The sequence below is a fragment of the Gracilinanus agilis genome, chromosome 1 (assembly GCF_016433145.1).
Source record: "Gracilinanus agilis isolate LMUSP501 chromosome 1, AgileGrace, whole genome shotgun sequence".
NCBI classification, from domain to species: Eukaryota; Metazoa; Chordata; class Mammalia; order Didelphimorphia; family Didelphidae; genus Gracilinanus; species Gracilinanus agilis.
Window position 1 is genome coordinate 645,639,039 of NC_058130.1, and position 20,432 is coordinate 645,659,470.

General features: G+C 34.9%; 1 protein-coding gene across 1 annotated transcript in view; it reads right to left on the reverse strand.

Moving 5' to 3' along the window:
• LRP12 (LDL receptor related protein 12) overlaps positions 1–14,958 on the reverse strand; it is a 105,052-nt gene extending 90,094 nt beyond the window's left edge. The window contains exon 1 of the mRNA XM_044684032.1: positions 14,889–14,958. Coding sequence (XP_044539967.1) covers positions 14,889–14,958 — 70 coding nt within the window. The remainder of the gene's footprint in view (positions 1–14,888) is intronic.
• Positions 14,959–20,432: the final 5,474 nt, after the last annotated feature.

Genomic DNA, 20,432 nt, shown 5'->3' on the forward strand with positions numbered 1-20,432 from the left:
CAAAAAGGATGTAGAAAAATATGGTTCAGGTTTAAGAAATGATGGGGACAAAAGGCTTAAGACCACTCAGAAGTCTACGTTATAAATACTTTAAAGAAAGGAGTAAAAAAGAAAGCATACAAAAACTTTGTTCTCTACCAAATATCAAAGGACATTCTCTCATGTTCTATATCATACTTTTTCTTCAGCAATAGTCCACTTTATGCTTTGTTCTTGCAAAAAGATTTATGTAATAGCCACAGAAGCTGCCTGTGTTCTCTAGACAGACATTTACTTATGAGTCTTTATAAGCAGATTAATGAACCTCTTTCCACAGGTCTGGGGGTTAAGTAACTTTTGGTTTTAGAGATGGCAGCAGAGATGGCTTGAGCAAAGTTGCCAGAGTAGTCATAGAGACTAGCAAAAGTGCGGCACTCAACAATTCTAATTATCATCAGTAATTTCTTGGGCTTTGGAGTTGAGATAATGCCAGTACCCTAAGAGGCAAGGCTCTGGCATACCTGAACCAATCCACAATGCTTAGTCACCTTGCAAAACACTTTGAGGAGTTTGCCAATATTATTCTTTCAGTAGTCATGCTGCAAAGGAATGATGGGCAGCTTGGCCAGTGTGATATAGTCTATATGGCTAGAATCATTTCTTTGAAGCATTTGATACCCAGGCCACCATGGTAGCATATCAAAAGTCACAAATGCCTTAAATCTGAAATGCTGACCAGATCCAGTCTATTTCTGAAAAGGCATGATCTTTAGAACTGTATCCTTCAGTAAAGGCCTAGTGAAAGGGAATTTCTTTATCTTAACTTTAGAGTGCCCCACCTTTTTAACTCAATCAGTCAGGAACTGGGGAATCCTTTTGATAAGAGTTCCCACCCTCAGGGGAAGGATGTGGATCCCACAAACTCATTTGGGACACTGTGATTGGTTCCCATGAAGTGGGAGAGTGACTTAGAGAAAACTGCTTTAAAAAGGCCAGTCAGAGGATTCATTCATTCATTCATTCATTCATTCATTCATTCATTCATTCATTCATTCATTCATTCATTCATTCATTCTACTTCAGTGAGCTGGGCCTCAGGGAGACTCTCGGAGGCAATCACTTTTCCTAGACTTGTCCTGGGCTGGAGCATTCTGCCCTGGAGGCTTGCTGGGTGAGTGACTCAAGCTGAAGGAAGAGGCTTAAATTGGTGGATTTCTGGCTGAAGAAACTATGGAGACTTCCAAGTGGAAATCAGGACGTGAGGGAGCCCTTGCCAGGGGTTGAGCAGGACTTCACCAGATCAGCACTTAGGCTGGCAGCCAGACAATTCTCTACCTCCTTCCTATATTTCCCACTTTAATACCTCTACCTTGTTGTAAATAAAAGTTGTTTTTCTGACTTAAAAGTTAATATTTTATAAAGAGACCACAAAATCTTACTTTTATAACTCTCATATTTAGTCAAAACTAATTTTAAATCTTACAGCCTGCCTCAAGAAGTCTATGGCTTTTAGACACCATAATAAAAGGGAAAAATTAGCTTTCCTTCAAGGTTTTGATCATGAACTTGCCTAAATACTTTGGTAACAAGAAACCACTCCCTGCCTTTGTACTTTCCTCTTTGGTTCCCTTAACTGCCAAAGGCCCTGAACTTAACCTAGGCCCCACTTCCTGAAACCACTATAGAAGCCATCTTCATCTCCTGACACAGGGTGCCTCCAGGACCACCAGCTCCTCTTGCATCATGAATGCTACCCAGGATGTGGTGATCCCTGGGAATGGAAGCCGCGAGTACTTTAAGAAGAAAATGTTAGTGAGTACTTTAAGAAGAAAATGTTATTATGCTGAGATAGTAAGCAAGAATAAAAATTATAAAAATTAAATTATATCTTAATGAACAGGAAATACCTCCATGCTGACAAAGGAATTATATCAAATTAGCTGTCTGGATGACAGCTAATGTGACCACAAACTATAGAGCAAAGGTCAAAACCAACATCAAGTCAGAAATAAAGATGAGAACAAGAGATGGCATACAATTATAACAACCTCAACCTGACCTGTTCAAACCAACTGTCAATGGTAAAAGATGATGAATGAAAAAAATAGAGCCAAAGTAAAGATTCTGTCCTTCATTATTACTATTTCCTACAAAAGTTTCTTGACAATGCAGTAGTAACTACAAGAAGTCAAAAAAGACCTCAGAAACTTTTTTCTAATACGTCTACCTTACCAAAGGGAAATAAATGGTGTCCAAGGGCAATATTAGTTTAAAATACAAAGTGATTTGTAAAATATTATGGTTAAGGATGGCGAAGACTAAGCAGTAGCATTTAACAAAGCAATCAGAAAATAATAGAGGTATAAATAATATACATTTATATTAACAATATAAATATATATTTATTTAGAAAATTTGGCATTAGACTTATCTAAGTCACATCATCCCCAAACTATTATTAGTTATTAGCTCACAAGAAGACAAGTAAGAGTATAGATTTACCAATATTTTCATTATAATCTATTAATATTATCCTTGACACCTTCAGTGTCAAGATGTTACACTAGGCAGTAGAAATGTCACAATCAAAGGCAGGAAGGGTGGTTAAACTGCATCAAGTAAATGCAAAGGAAAAGCAGGGCTGGGAAGTGAGAGAGAATTAAGATATTATTTTATTATAACATATCTCAAAAGAAAAGCATTACTAACTTTACCTATATGCTTAGTCTCACTTTTATGAAATCTTAATAAGAAAGAACTACATACAGAGGAAATTCTTGACAAAATTTTAAGAAATAGGCAGAATTTTACAAATTATTTACTACAGTATGCCAGTTTTAAAATTAACATTTGATTGAAAAAATACAAGATCCGCCTATGTTTACTGACTGCAGAAAAAGCTGTAAAACAAAACTTAACCTTAAAAAAGTCTCTTCTGTAAAGGAATCCCTATGAATATTACAATTAATACAATTACTAAATAAATGCAACCACATTAGCACCATTCAAGGCATAAAATATGATATATACTTACTGAATAAGTTTGATACTGTAAGGATATCCTGAGCAGAGTTCAAATAGAAATGGAGCTTCCTATGGAAAAGGTCCTCTAGACATTTTTATTTGTGGATTATATTCTGCTGACTACATCAAGTTCCAGAATTGTGCACAGCCTCCACAATGAGATTTGTGATTATTTTAAAAAGACTGGCCCATATCCATACTGGAAATCCATAATCCATACTGGAAAAATTAATGTTCTGTGCAAATACTCAAATGATTCTGTGACCTTATCAATGTGAATATTCCTTCAAAAATGAAGATCATAACCCATCCATTCTTGACTCTGGGAATCACAGATTTAGAACTAGAAAGGAATTTAGAGATTTTGTCCATATTCTGCCATAAATTTGTCAGAGTTCATCCATTTTGAAGAACTTTCTTTGAAATCTTCTTACATTGGGAAATACCAATAATGTTCTTCAGTTACTACTCATTTCTGCATTCTACTATGATCATGCATTTCTCTCATGAAATCTTTTAAATTGTATTTTAATAACTCTTTGTTTGTAAGGTACTTCAGTCTGATTGTGCATCCTATTTGCCTCTTCACTGCCTTTTAAACTATCTTGAAACTAAAATGAAAAATGCTCATTAACTCAACTAAGATATACACTTGGATGATCAGTCCCCATTGAGTTAGTACATGTATCTGGAGTAGGAACTAAAGAGATAAAAACAATGGGGGAAAGAACACTGGATTTTAAGTTAGATGACTTCAGTTTGAATCTAATTCTGCCACTCAACTTTTTTCATATTTAAAAGTATAAGAGAGAAAAGGCTAGGTAAGAAAATAATGATAAGCAAAAACTAGTCTAACTTCAACTTCAGGAAGGGAAGCTTGAAGAGGATATTAAAAGGAAAGGACAAAAGTAAAATATTGTTATGGGGATGGGGAGAGGGAAAGAGAAAAAAGGCTATGAAATGGAAACAGACCCATTCATTTATTGATTAATAATGTTAGACAAACACTCTCTCCTTTATCACTTGTCTTATTTGTAAAGATGGTGTGTATAAAGAGAGGGAGGAAAAAGGGTGTGTATAAAGAAGGGGAGGAAAAGGAAGGGGAAAAGATGAAGGGAAATTACCACATATATAAATAATAATCATTAATAATTTATGATATTAGAATTTGAACAAGAATAGGATGAACTCACTCATTTTTTAAAAAGCAGAAAAGGATATAATGTATTACAATGAAGAATCCAGTGCTGTTTTCAACAAACAGGTAAAACAAAAATAAGAGTTAAAGGAAGGGCTAGAGCAAGATCTATTTCCTACAGGTGAAATTAAAAAAACAGCAGTTGCAAAGATGATTTAATTATGCAAGGTTACAGTAAATATAAACAAGATAAAATAATATGCAGAATTATTATGCTTAAAGGAAACACAAAAGACAACTCAATATCAATCTTTAATATAAATGTACTTAAGGACATACTACCTAAATACTTAAAAGAAAAAAGTAATGGGATTATAGAGAAAAATGCAATAAAACTCTAGTAGGAGATTTCAATGCATCCTTTTTAGACCTATGACAAAAAAAAAGAAGAACTCAAAGACTCAAATAGAACTTTAAAAAATTAGCAATGATAGCTCTCTGGCAATTACTAAGTAGAAAGAGTTTATATAATCCTCTTGTATAAGGGCATAAAGATTGCACCAAAAAATGCAGAAAAATAGAAATACCAAATATATCATTTACTGATTAAAATGCAACAAAAATCATATTCAACATAGGTCTTTTTGAAGGAAGAATAAAATGAACTTGATTTGTGGGTCAAAGAACAAACTAAAGGAATAACAGAAAATCTCATCAAGAAAATAGCAATGAGACAATATGACAAAACTTGTGAGATGTATCTGAAGCACTCATTGGGGAAAAATTATATCACTAAAAGCTTTCATCAGCAAAATAGAGAAAGAGAAAGACAATATAATGGGCATAAAATGAAAAGCCTAAAATTATATGAAATCAAAAACCCGAAATAAATAAATAGAAATTTTGGAAATAAAAAAAGGATGAACAAAATTGAAAATAAATAAATAACAAATAGAAAACCATTGATAAAGAAAACTAAATACCATTTCTTTCTGAAGGAAAAAAATAAAGTTAGGTAGTTCATATAAAAAATTAAACAAGAGAATTCACAATTGAAGAAATAATGGAAAATGTCAGCAACTATTATTGCCTAAGTATATGCTAACCAGATTGAAAATGGATACTTACAAAAATACAAAATGTCCAGATTAACAAATATTATTAAGAAAACCCAATTTCAGAAACAGTAATTGAACAAATCATAAATCAACTCCCAAAGGAAAAAATTTAAAGAGTTGATGAATTTACAAGTAATCTTACTAAAAATATAAAAAGTGCAATTAATCCCAAGATTGCTTCAAATATTTTCAAAAATAGGAAATGAAGGGGTTTTTGCAATCCCTTTCTATGATTCAAATCTGGTCTTTATACTTAAACCAGCAAGACATAAAGCAACAATATAAAACTATAGACCAATACATCTAAAGGACATTGATGCAAAAATTATAAATAAGATATTAGCAAATAAGCTAAAACTATATTTAAAAGAGGATACATTATCATCAGATTGAATTTATACCAGGAATATAGGGTAGGAAAATAACATATAAACAGAAATGACATTATAACTACATGATCATATCAATAGATGCTAAAAAAGTTTCTGACTAAATCCAATACCCGTTTTTGCTAAAAACATTTAAAAGCAAAATAATAGATGGGCTTTCCTTGATGGAGTAAACAATATATGTCAAAATCCATAAGCAAACATGAAATATAATGGAGATAAATCAAAGGCCTTTCAAATAAGATCTGGAATAAAGCAAAGATACTACTATTAACACTACTATTTAACAATTCTAGAATTGTTGACTTCAGCAATAAGATTAGAGAAATCAAGAAAATAAACAAAAATAGCTAAAGAGGAAACAAAACTACCACTTTTCAAAGACAGAGTAGGACAGAGGTATCAAACATGCAATCCACAATACTCCAGAGTTTTAAGTGCTGTCCTGGCTAGACTAAAATGTATTTGGGGCAATAAGACATAAATAATATTAAATTTTTTCATTTTTAATTTTAAAAATTAAGTCAATAGGTGGTCTGTAGGAATACTTACATTTTTCCATTTCTACCATAGGTCTAGGGAACCCTAAAAAGTCAATTCAAAATTCATCAAAAAAATCCAGCTAGTTGGTAAAATTTATTAAGCACCTGCTATGTGCTAAGACCTCTGCTAAGAGCTAAGGATACAAAGAGACAAGACAGTCTTTAACTTCAAGGCTCTTATACTCTAGGTGGGTAGACAACAGAAGAGTACAAAAAAGCTACATGTAAGAAAAACAGAAAATAATTAAAAGTGAGAAGCATTAAAATTAAGAAGGGTTGGATGAATTATCAGCATTCCTCTATGTTATAAAAAGCTGATAGGAAGAAAAAGGGGAAAAAATTAAATCTAAAATAACTACAGAATATACATAAAAATATCTGGGAGTCTTTTTGTCAAGACATATCCAGGAACTATATGGATCCAACTATCAAACATTCTTTGTAGAAATAAAGAATTAAACAATTAGAGAAATATGAATTACTCATTGGTAGACTGGCCATTATGAGAAAAATAAAAATACTATTTAATCTACTTATTCAGTGCCATATTGAATAACCATCATTTTATTTTATAGAGCGATGCAAAATATTAATTCATTTGGCTGAACAAAAATGTCAAGAGTCTTAAAGGAAATCATATAGGAAAAAAGGAAGCCTAACCTCACCAGACCTTTAATTAAGTAGTATTTATCAAAATAATTTGGTACTGTTTTTTTGTTTGTTTTTGTTTTTTTTTAGTGAGAGAGCGATCATTAGAACATACTTGGAATACAACATACTGAAGCAAACAAAACAGCAGCATAATGTTCAATAAACCCAAATACTCCAACTTCTAAGGTAAGGAGTCATTATTCTATAAAAAACTATTGGGGAAAATGGAAAGCAGTCTAACAGAAATTAGTTACAACACACTATCTTATACAATATACCAAGATAAACTCTAAATGGATACATGACTGTGTATAAAAGGTAACATAAGCAGATTATAGTAGCATAGAAGAAACCTTTTACATCTGAGGATTAAAGGAAGAGTTCATGACCAAACAAAGGATGGAGAGGATCACAGAAGATAATATGGATTAATTTTGATTATATAAAATTTAAATGTTTTTCTACAAAATGCATGCCGTTAAAATTAGATGGGAAACAAGTAACAGGGAAAATCTTTTAGGCAAGTTTCTCTAATAAAAACCTCTTATTTAAGATATAGAAGGAACTTAACAAAAAGTGTGAATGAACAGGTAGTTTTCAAAGGAAGATACACAATGTTATCAATAACCAAATTTTTTAAATGCTCCAAAACACTAATAAATAACAAGATACAAATTAAATTAATTCTCAAGTTCTACCTCTTATTCATTAGACTGACCAAGCTGACAATGGAGAAAATTACAAATGTCAGAAGGGCTACAGAAAAACAAATATTAATGCACTATTGGTAGAATTGTGAATTCATCCAGAATGGAGAGAAAACAAATAGCTTTTAACTAGAAAAATAATTTTATGAAAATGAAGGGATTAGACTAGCTGATTTCAGTTTTTAATATATGATTACATGACAATGAGTTGATCCTAGAATTGAAGAGGAGAAATAAAGCAGGGTGAATTTCATTTAAGAAATGTGTGTAGCCTTTTATAACAGTCCCTTCCTACCTTTCCAGTCTCTTGCACCTTCCTTCTTTCCAAGTATTCTGTGATCTAGACAACAACCTCCTTTTTGTTCCTCCCACAAGACACTCCATTTTCCAACTCCTATTTATACCCACTATCCCACATGCCTAGAATCTTTCTGTTCTCATATCTTTTCTCTTGACTTCTCTAACTTTTCTTCAAGTCTCACCCTAATGTCCTACCTTCTGGAAGATGTCTTTTTCAGATACTCATTAAGGCTATTACTTTCCCTCTGTTGATTATGCCCAATTTTTCCTGTATCTATCTTGTTTGTAAATTGTCCCTCCCATTAAATTGTAAAGTCCTTAAGAGTAAGGAATATTGTTTTGAGAGGGGATTGTTTTGAGATTTGTTTTTGTTGCCTTTCTTTGCCTCTTCAACACTTAATAAAGTACCTGGAACATAAAAAGCACTTAATAATGCTGTTGACTAAATGTTCAATGATCCCAAGCTGTTGCTCAGTACAAAAGTCTATCATTTAAAATATAAACTTATTTGTGATGAAGCCATATGGTTTCAAATCACAGAATATCACAATCTTCAAAGAAATGTTGCAAATAATCCAAAGAGCAATTAAAAGACTCATGACAAGTTCTAGTATATTGTAGCATATTTCCAATGATAGCCTATCATGCCAGATCACACACATATAGTAAGTAAGCAACAGAACTAGAACTTGAATCCAGCTGTACCAGGCTACCCAAAGAGACCTCAATTGCAAAGTTTAAGACTGATACTTGCACCTTCAAATCATATTTGACTATCAAATAATTATTGTTGGAAACAATAAATGTCATAGAAAACTGAAATCCAAGTCTTAAGTCTATCACTGTGAGAAAAGGAAGGCTAATGAACTCTCTAAAGTTCACCAGATAATAAGAGATCTACCCTTTTAGGCTAGATAGGTTTAAAAATAGCTCTGGGGTGTCCAAAACAATTCTGAATCACCTCTACATGGTTTGGGGCTCTATAGCAGAACTGAGATCACTTGGGTACCAGTTTGCACAAGGTAAGAGGAGAAAAAAAATAAGTGAGGAAAAATGGGAAAAGCTCAGTGCCAACTTTAACAAGGACTGAATGAGCTGTAACAAATGATGAGGCAATTTAAACTATTTAAAGGAACTCCTGAGCATAGAAAAGATTAGAAGCAGAGCCAATAAGTAGTTGGATCCTCAGTTATCTGCTTTGTTGGTGTTCAAAAGCAGAGGCTGTTTGTTGATATATCACATAAAATTCTTTCTTTATGTTAACCATAATGAATTCCATAAGAATCAGGTAATGGATTGAACAGAGAAACATGTTGACTTTTTACTTCACTTAAAAACTGTTATATTATTAAAGACTAAGGTTTTACTGATACATCCGCTATTTAGACAAGTGATTATACTATTCACACTCTATTTTTTGCACAATTAGGTTGAAATTCTTTTTTTTTTTTTAAACCCTTAACTTCTGTGTATTGGCTCCTAGGTGGAAGAGTGGTAAGGGTGGGCAATGGGGGTCAAGTGACTTGCCCAGGGTCACACAGCTGGGAAGTGTCTGAGGCCAGATTTGAACCTAGGACCTCCCATCTCTAGGCCAGACTCTCAATCCACTGAGCTACCCAGCTGCCCCTAGGTTGAAATTCTAATAATTTGATTAGGAATATTATTCAAAATTTCAAATAGAAAGATACAAATATTATCTTACCTAAAAGTGGCAGACTATTTAGCATGAATATTCCAGAATGTATATGTAGTTTAAAAGAAAATGTTCTCAAGTTAGAAGAGAGACACATTAGAATTTTATTTACTTGTCAGACACTTTAAGAGGTAAAAAGGAGTAGAAGTGCATACACACTGTCTACCTGAAATTCCTCAGGGACCTTAGCAAAGCCTGGGGGTGCTCCAGCTTCTACAAAGCTGCTCTTTCTCAGGTCATGGTGACACCTTAAAATCCTTTTTTTCTTTAGACCTTGGTGAAGAATCCTTTGGAAATAGGGCCTTAGCTGCTAATTTAAAAGTTGGTATATAAATTTTAAATGCCTTTCCATTTAGGAATGAGAGTGGTTCTATCTTACCATGACCTGTAGTGAGGTATGAATTATCATTCACAACTTCAAAGCAAAATAAGACAGTGCACCATATGAGTTCTGGGGTCAAATGACCTGGGTTCACATTCAATCACAGGATACTACTTTACTACTCGTAGGCCGTTAGGATCTAGGATCCTATTATGTATCCGCTAAGTAAGAAAAATTAATAATTAATCAACTGTACTTGTATTTCCCAAATTATTTAAAGAATTTTTGTCCTTTTCAAATGAAAGGATTTTCATTTCCCAAGTATGATGGGTGCTCTCACATATCTCTTATATCCTACAAGGGGTTTATATGCTAATAGTAGAATCAAAGAATTAGGCTTAAATAATTAGCCCTAAGTATGAATATTTTTTAAATCCATTAATTTGCTTCAAAATTAAAATTAAATTTCAAAAAATTAAGTGCTTTTTTTAAAAAAGTGAAATGCGTAATGTTTAAAGTACAGATTCCTTATGGAAAGAAAGGATGAAGAATTTATTAAACTCCTACTAAAACCTAGGGATGATGCTAAGCACTTTACAAGTATTATCTCATTTGATCCTCACAACCTTAAGAAGTAGGTGCTATTATTATCCCCATTTTACAGATAAAGAAACTCAGAAGTTAAATGACTTTCCCAGGGCCATCATACAGTTATAAGTTTCTGAAGCTAGAGTTAAACTTGGGTCTTCTTGACTAGGCGCAGCGTTATATCAACTATACAGCTTAGCTGCCCAACCAGTGAAATTCTCCAAATCCAAAGATATACTTAGATTGAGTAGCAAGAAGAGTTTAGCTTCATCAGGGTACGGATCAGGGATTTTACTACCGGGGTACACACATCTTCACTCCTAGATTTCAAAGAAATGAGAAGTAGCTAAACGTGACTATTTGGGGTTTCTTTTGCTTCTAAGGGGGAAAAAATGGACCTGCTTTATGCTAGGAAGATATTTTCTAGTAAAAATTTCCATAGAACATACACACACACACAAAATTGTATTAGGAGTTACGTTCTAGACTTTTTATCTTTTTCACTATATCTAATTTTTCAATTAACTTTACTCTTGCTCTAAAAAGATGAGTATACTATATACTATGCTTTGCCTATGTAGCTTTAGGTAATACTTTAAAGGACTGACAAAAGCCCAAGAAACTAAATTCTGTTGCAGAATTGACCAAATAAAAACAACAATAGAACCGGCAGTCTTCATTCTAACAATACACAACTCACTGCTATAGTGTTTTCAGGGTTAAAAATGTTTTCTCCACAACTATAAAATAGTGCATGATAATTTCCATTTCACAAGTGAGGAAAAGTGAGCCTCAGAAAGATAGCAAATGATCAAGATAAGATCCAAATCCCAGGCTTTCCAGGTACATTCCAAAACTCTTCCCTGTATGGTCCTGGTTTGTAAATAATTGTGGTTTAGGTAGTTTCCTGAATTCATGTCAGGTAAAGAACAAAAATATTCTTCTTCCTACAATTAATAAGGAAGTATCTATACTCTTTATACATCCTTTTAAACTCTTAATCTTCTGTAATACTGCCATGCTTCCCTTTCTTGAGTAAAGTAAAATTTAAGAATTCAGGATAATAATTAAGTAACTTTCACCTCAGTGGTATATAGAATGGAGAAAGTAAATTTCAACTCCTGTCAAAATTGTTGCCAATTAAGGTGGGAAGATGAAAGACAGAAGTTAAAACAGAAAATTAATCAAACGGCTTCATCCATTTTTTAATTTCTCGTCCCACAAAGGTTAATAAAACCATTCTAAATAAACTATAGAACACTAAGGTGGCAAACTTGTAGTTATTTTGTAGGAGCTAAGTAGGTGGGATAGAAAAATGGGAGAAAAAATAATAGCCATTTTATAAAAAGCAAGGTGGAAAAGAAAAGAGTGAAAGCTAGTTAACCAAACATCAATTCCTGAAAGAAGTCTAGATTAATCTGCATACACACAGAAAAAAGCACTGGCACTCTTTAGTACTCTGGTAAATTCACAATTTTGCTTGTTTTGCACTATTCTCTTCATACAAATCAAAATCTCTGCTCTATAAAAGTAACCAACTTAGCTCAATATTTAGTAAGCAACCACTATATTATATTATGTGTACAATGGTAAGCACTGGGAGAGATAAAAATATATCTACCAAAACAGTTCTTAAAATCTAATAAAAAGATAACACATATACAAATAAGAACATCAATTGTAATATATTGAATAAATAAAAATAATGTAAAAACTATTCAAATTTATAATTAATTTTAATAATACAATATACTTTCCTCAAAACAATCCTCTGACATAGTATTAGAAATACTTTAAAGCTCATTTTATAGATAAGAATACTGAAGCATAAGAGAACCCATTTGTTATACAGCTAGTGTCAGAGCCAAGACTCAAAACTCAGTTTCCAACTAAGGAAAGTACTTTTTCTACTATATCTTACAGCACATTCAGGGGAAGAAAAAATGGAAGTACATAAACAAAAGCTTTATCAAGAAGATAATCAACACGTTTTTGTGTTTTCATTCAAGATTGTTAACACTATTCAAAAATTCAGGGTTATTTACTACTTATTCCAAAAAAATAAGCATGCCCTGACATTTTATATCTCCTTAAAGTAATTAAAATTCTTACTTAAGGGGCAGCTGGGTAGCTCAGTGGATTAAGAGCCAGGCCTAGAGACAGGAGGTCCTAGGTTCAAATCTGGCCTCAGACACTTCCCAGCTCTGTGACTGTGGGCAAGTCACTTGACCCCCCCCCCCATTGCCTACCCTTACCACTCTTCTGCCTTGGAGCCAATACACAGCATTAACTCCAAGATGGAAAGTAAGGGGGAAAAAAAAGAAAAAGAGAGGAAAAAAAGAGAAAATTCTTACTTAAAAATATTACATCTCATTTTTCCTACTTAAATTTCCTATTTTTTCTCCTATCTCTCAAGGTCTCTGAATGAAAAACAACCAAAAAAACTTCCCATCACAAAACCAAGGAGGTCTCTTCCTTTCCTGGCATAAAGCCTATAAAAACTTTTTGAACTCCCTATCAAGTTCCTGTTCAGCTGAAACTCCAGCCCAAATATCTTCTATGACTTCCTCTCATTTTTCATCTCCCATGTTTTACCTTAGTTCTTTCCAAATCTTATCTTTACAGTTATTCCAAGTTAACTTACTTTCCTCCTTCAAATCTCTCTTAGGAAACTTTCCCTTCTCAAAATGTACCCTAAAATATGATTGCCCCATGAAACCAATTAATAGTAGATTGGTCACAGTCAATCTATTTACATTTATTAAGCACACTCAAGGTACAAAATGTGGTAGGAGATAAGAAACTTTTAAATAAGTCAGTCTCTGCTCAAATAGTGTGGCAAAATCTATGTGAGATAAGGGGGATAATAGGTGATAAAATGCATCAGGTAACTGTAATACAGGATAAGTGACAAATGTATCATGGAATTGCAAAACAAAGTGTTATGGAAATGTGAAGAGAGAGATCATTAACAGAAAGTAAAGAAGAATCAGGGAGGCCTTCAGCAATGCTTTAAAGGATAAAAATATTGAGAGGAATTCAACATGTGAGTGGGGAAGAAGAAAACAATTCTTCACACAGAGACCACCATGTGCAAAGACAGTGTCTGGGAAGTGCATTTCAAGTTCAAAGGGAAATTAAGTCATATACTTGGCAAAAAGTCATAGTGTGTAGAAAAGGAATACCATTAAGTTAAGTAAGCAGTCAGTCAACAAATATTGCTGGATATACAAAGAAAGGAAGAAGGTAAGTGGAAAGATTGGGGGAGGGAGGGTTCATAAAGGGTTTTGAATATTAAACAGAGGATATTATATTTGATTTTGTAAGTAAAACAGAATTTATTGGGGGAGAAGGGCTTTTGGGTGAAGAAGAAACTTGAGACAGACTGACTTACCAACAGGCTACACTACTCCAGGCACAAAGGGATAAAGACCTGCACCAGCATAGTGGAAGTGTCAGGAAAGGAAGAGGCAGAGAAGGGAGCATATTCGAAAGAGGAAGCAAAGGTGAAATTGACAGGCCTTGACTAGGAAAACCTCAATTACAAGCCAGACCAGAAGGATGGTGGTGTCCTCAATATTAACAGTTAAGTTTGAAATGGGAGTTTTGGAAGAGAGGGTGATGAATTCAGTTTTAAACACATAGGGTTTAATATGTGTGTAATGAAATGGAGATGCTGAAGGTCAGAAGAATGGTTAAGATTGGATAAATAGAGTTGAGAATCTTCAGACAACAACTGACTGAATCCATAGGAGCTGATGAAATCAACAAGAGAAATAGTAGAGAACTCAAGACAGAACTCTTTAGGACACAGTAAGCAAGTAGAACTGTAATAGGAAATAGGCTTTAAAAGAAGATTTAGAAATTTAGTCAGGCAGTCTGGCAGGAGCTAAAATTCCAACCTGGAAAACAGCAAGGGACTAAACACAGAGGACTCTCTAAGGGCAGTTGGGGTTTGAAGGAGTTTGGAGAAGTCATAGCCACTGACCTGAGAGCCTGTGGATTTTGGGTATCTCTGTATCTCAGTGCCTTAAGCCTTGAGCAACATCTGGAACACCTCAACTAGCAAGATCTAGAGCAGGTTGAGAATTGCTGTCTTGTTTGGTGGACAAGCAAGATCAGTCTCCCTGACTTCTCAGAGGATTTATTTGGCTGGTATCTATGCTGGATCATCACTGCAACAGAAGTGAACTCAAGTTGTGAGTCATCCATTCACCTTCCAGCCTTTTAGGCTAATCCAGGCAGCCTGGGTTAGAATAATGTAGATCCTGACCCATCTCCCAGTCCCTGAGTTTTGTCCGTAGATACCTAGTTTTAGGGTGACTTTTCCCCACATCTTTTACCCTTAAATTAGCTATTAAACTGTGTTTTTATAACTTCTTCCTGTTTCAATCCACAACCAAAAGGGCTCATTGTCATTTAAAAGGAAACCCTTGCCTGAGTTGATCTGAAGTGACAGTTGTTTCCCAACTGTCACCATCCATTCCTCCATATAGGTGTTACTCATTTTCCCAAGTCCTGTGTTTGTGGGTGTAAAGGTGATTCCCTATTGGTATTTGTTTTTATCCTTGCCCAAGCAGTCCTCCTTTCTCCACTTCTCTAAACCCAGTATTTAATTTACCCCATTTCCAGTACAGAGGAAGAAGAGGATGCAGGAAAGAACTCTGTAGAATACAGTAAGCAAGTATGATCTAAAATTCTAAATGAAGATCTAACAAAGGAGACTGTGAAAGAGAAGTCAGATATGTTGAGAACTAGAACAGTCACAAAAACCATGAGAGAAAAGATTATCAAAGAGAAGAAGTTGATTGACAATGTCAAAGTTTGATGAGAGGACAGGAAAGATGAAGACTGAGAAAAAGCCATTAGATTTGGCAATTAAGAGATAATCAGTAACTTTGGAGAGAGCTGTTTGGGCTGAATAATGAAGTTGGAAACCAGATTAGAAGGGATTAAGAAGAGAGAACTTGGAAGCATCTTTTGCCAATAGTCTTCTCAAGGATGTTAGCCACAAAAGGCAGGAGAATTATGGAATAATAATCAGTGAAAGAAATCAATTGTGGGTTTTTTTGAGGATCAGGGAGGCCTGACCATGTTTGTAGGCAAAAGACAAACAGCTAGTAGACAGGGAGAGATTAAAGGTAAGTAATAGGGCAGGAATGATAGAGGAGGTAATCTCTTAAGAGAAGACAGAATGGAATGGGATAAAATAAATAAAAAGCGGAAGAAGGCTTTGAATGCCAGGCAAAGAAGTTTAATCTTTACTCAGTGGACAACAAGAAGCTACTTAAGATTTTCTGAGCAGAGGAATAACATAACTAAATCTATACTTGAGTAAGTGCAACCCATAAATCTCTCTTACTATTAAAAGGGTACTAAAAAAATTGTGCGGGCAAATAATCTGTACAAGAATGACTGTGGTGGGAACAGAGAAAGGAGACAAATCTTCTTCCAAGGCTCAGCTCAAATCTTACCTTCTCAGAATAAGCCCATAGTGCCTGGCACATAAGCAGTACTCAGTAAATTCAAAATCCCTTGGAATTCAAAGCCTTTCTTAACTTCCTCCCCACTCCCAACTTTTCCACCTGTCTTTTTCCTTTATATCTATAGCCATTTTAAAACAATTTCCAGCAGACAGCAGGCACTAAAGGATGCATTGTGATACAATGCGGAGAATACTATATAGCTCTAGAGTGACCAGAGCTATTCCCCATCATTTAAAATATGGTGGGGAAAGGACAAACAGAAACAGTGGTAAACAGAGAAGCACATTTAGGTGGAAAGAATATGCATGTTTTAAGGACATTTTGAATTTAGGGTGCTAGCATGACAAAGATATGGAAATATCTAATTGTAACTACATTTCTTGGAGCTCAGAAGAAAAGCACAGAAAATTAGAGATACAGATTATGGAAGTCATGTTTATATAAAGGTAGTAGGCAATTGAAGCTGAAACTTCAAAGTGAGTGAAATGAGAGTACAAGAAATAGAGGGATAAGAATAATAATTTTAAAATCCACAAATAAATGGATCAAGAAGAAGATGAAGAGCCAACAAAGAATACAGAAGTCAATTAAAGACAGAAAGAAATCAGTGGAATATGATAACCTTGATGACAAGGAGAAAAAGATGCCAAAAAGAAGGGTCAACAGTGGTCAAAAAAAATTTTTAAATGGCATGGAGGATGAGGACCAAAAACAGCCTGCTGGATTTAATGAGATGACCAATGGGGACCTTAGAGTTTAGCACAGTTCCTGTCATATGACAATAAATTCTTGTTGTGACCCTGGGCAAGTCACTTGATCCCCATTGCCTACCCTTAACACTCTTCTGACTTGGAGCCAATACTCAGTATTGACTCCAAGACGGAGGGCAAGGTTTAAAAAAAATAATAAAATAAAAAAATTCTTGTTGATTGAATAATAATTTCTGTAGAATGGTGAGAATAGAAGTCTGATTACAAAGGGATAAGGAATGAGTAGTTAGTAAGGAAGAAAAGGTACAGAAACCACTTTTTCTTTTCTCCTTTCACCAGACTTATGATTTTGTCGGTATAGAGCAGTGATAGAGAACCTTTTAGAGACAAGTGCCCAAACTGCAACCCTCATGCCATGTGAGCCCCCCACCTTACCCCAGACAGGGGAGGGAGGAAGTACTCCTATTGGGCTGCTGGGCAAAGGTTCAGGTCATGTGAGAAATGTCTTCAGGTGCTTTTGGAGAGGGTGAAGGGTGTAGCTCCCTTTAGCACACTCTGGCACACATGCCATAGGTCCACCAACCTGACTCCTATAAAATTCAGCAAGCAACTAACTGAAAACTTAAGGAATCTTACAGAATTGCCTGGAGTTCTGAGAGGTTAAATGACTTATCCTGTCACAAAACATAAGGCCAAAGCTTTCTATCTATCACATGACATCATCTTATAGATATGAAAAAAGAGATACCTCTTATCGAATGGATTGGGCAGCAGAAAAAAGCTTAAAGAATGGGACTGGGGGAGTTTTGGAAGTTCACATTAGAGAGCCTCAGTCCTCTCAAAGAGAAAGTCATCTATTAAAAGCATGGGGAATAGGAATAAGAGGTAAGACGGAAAAGTTTGAAACAGTCACTATAGGAAATGAAATAATGAGTCATTATCTTTGGTTCTTTTCTTTCACTCATCTCCACATCCTATCAACTACAAAGTCCGGTTGTTTTCATTTCCATATCTAAATTATCCTTTTTCACTTGCCTGGCTACCATACTTTTCTAGCTGCTCTTCCTGCTTGTAATTTTCTCCTCTCTAAAGCATTCCTCTTAATGTACTACCCTTCACTCCTCTACACAAGAGTTCAGTGGCTTCTTATTTCCTATACAAAAATGTTAAACTCTTGATCCTAGCATTCTAGATCCTCATAACCAGACATCAACCTAACTTTTGCAATTAGGACCTTATATATTAATCTACCTTATCTCACACGATTCCCTATTATGTACCCTGTATTTTAAACTACTTAATGTCCATCTCTCCCCACTCTGGTTTTCTTTTGCTCTCTCCTGCTACTGTGCCCAGGCTCATGTTGTCCTTCCTACTTAAAATGGATTTCCTTCCCCCATCTTTATCAGCTGAATTTTCTTTCTTTCTTTAAGGTCCATCTGAACTGCTACCTCCTCCATGAAGTTTTATCTATATTTGTATTACTAGTCAAGACATGAAGCATTTATTAAATGCTAGGCACTGTACTAAGTACTGGGAATATATAGATCAGCAAAAACAGCCCCTGCTTTCAAAGAGTTCTCAATCTAAGGTGGGGAGGGGGAAGACAACATTCAAACAACTTTGTACATACAAAATACATACAGGGTAAATAGGAGCTAATCTCAGAAAAAAAGGCATGGGAGGGGTATGGGAGATGGGGAAGGAAGCAGGAAGAGAAAAGGAAAAGGAAAGCCCTCTAGCAGAAGGTAGGATTTAAGGTAATATGTAAGAAAGTGGGGGAAGACAGAGAATTTTCAAGGCATGAAAAGAGACAGAAAAAAGGCACTGAATTGCATATGTGTTGTATGTGAAGAATAGCAAGAAGACCTCTACTGCTGAATCATAGTGTGTAGAGGAGAATGAAGTATATTAACACTGGAAAGGTAAAAAGGGGTCAAGTTGTTAAAGGCCTCAGAAGCAAACAAAGCATTTTATGAGTAATAGGGAGCACTTGTGCTTTAAGATGATCTTGGTGTGATATGTGCTGACTGACTGGAGTAGGGAGAGACTTGTGACAAATATAACTCAAAAGGGAAATGTAATAGTCCAAGCATGAATTGATAAGGGCTAAGTACCTGAGATACAGTATAGTATTAAAGGAAAGAAAAGTATTCTTAATATGGCAAAAAGAGTTGGCAACAGATGAAAAGTTGAGGGATAGCATCTAGGTTTCCAGCATGGGCAACTGGGGAGGATGGTATTTTCAAGAGAAAATGAGAAGTTAGGAAAAAAGATTTCTTTGAGGGAATAATAAGTTCTGGTTTGGGATGTGTTGCATTTAAGAGGTCTATGAGAACATCCAGTTTGAGATGTCTAGGTACTAGAGATCAACAGAAAAATTATGGAGGAATCATCTGCAAGCAAAAGCATGATAATGGAACCCCCTAGGAGCTGATGAAATCACCAAGGGAGGAATTATAGAGTAAGAGAGAAGAGGCAACAGGACAGACCCCTGAGAGTCACCCACAGTTAGTTGGCATGACCAAGAGGATGATCTGGCAAAAAAAAAAACAAAAAAAAAACCTCGAGCTGACAGGTCTTTCATAATCAGGAGAGAGGTATCATGAGAGCCTAGACAAGGGAAAGTAGGTTAGAATAGAATCTCCAGATAATGGACTCAGAAGATCTAGGCTCAAATCCAGGCTCTGTTACTTAATTCTTGTTTGAACTTGGGCAAGTCACAACTTCTCTGGGCCTCAGTTTGTTCAAGGGTAAAATGAAGAGGTTGGGTTAAATGATCCCTGAGGTCTTTTTCTAGCTCTAAATAGATGCTATTTCTGTAACTTGAAGAACATTTTGTACTTTCTCACTGACCAGAGATTACAGTAAAGGCAAATATTAGTTATAATGTTTTGAGGTCTACAAAGCACTTTTTCAAAGCCACTCTGTGAGACAGATATATCATTCATTATACCATCTTACGATAAGGATACTTAAGTTCAGATATTAAGTGAGTTGTTTAAGAACTAAAAGACTGTTGTCAGGTTGAGATTACAAAGTTTTAGATCTCAGAAATCTGAAAGATGGTAAGGCCTTTGGTGTCACCAAGTTACTGTGTGGCTCAGTAAAATGGGTTAGGATGTGGACAAACAAAGCTGAACCGGAAGAATAAGAATGAGTCTTTAGGAAGATAACTTTCTACCTGATAACAACTTAGAATTCTACAGATTATGTGGCCTACATTTGTTTCCCACACTGGTCTTGGTGTTCTATATAATTTTTTTTTTTTTTTTAAATTTTAAACCCTTAACTTCTGTGTATTGACTTATAGGTGGAAGATTGGTAAGGGTAGGCAATGGAGGTCAAGTGACTTGCCCAGGGTCACACAGCTAGGAAGTGTCTGAGGCTGAATTTGAACCTAAGACCTCCTGTCTCTAGGCCTGGCTCTCAATCCTCTGAGCTACCCAGCTGCCCCCTGTTCTATATAATTTTGATTATGAACTCAAATCAGTATACTGCATAAAATATATTGAATAAAATGAAATAACTATTGACTACTGGTCTCGATTTCAGGTTTTCTTTCCCACCTTCTCAGAAGTTCTACATTCTCTCCAAAATTTGAACTTTTAAAGAGAATCATTAAAGAAATATATAAAATGATACTGATTCTTCAGGAAATAACATAAAGATAACATTAAATACAAGAAATAACATATAGAAGACTTCTACCTTCTTATATCTTACACTCCTCCCCCTCCTACCCCTGCCCCCGCACTTTTTTTTCTAGTGACACTGGCCTCCCC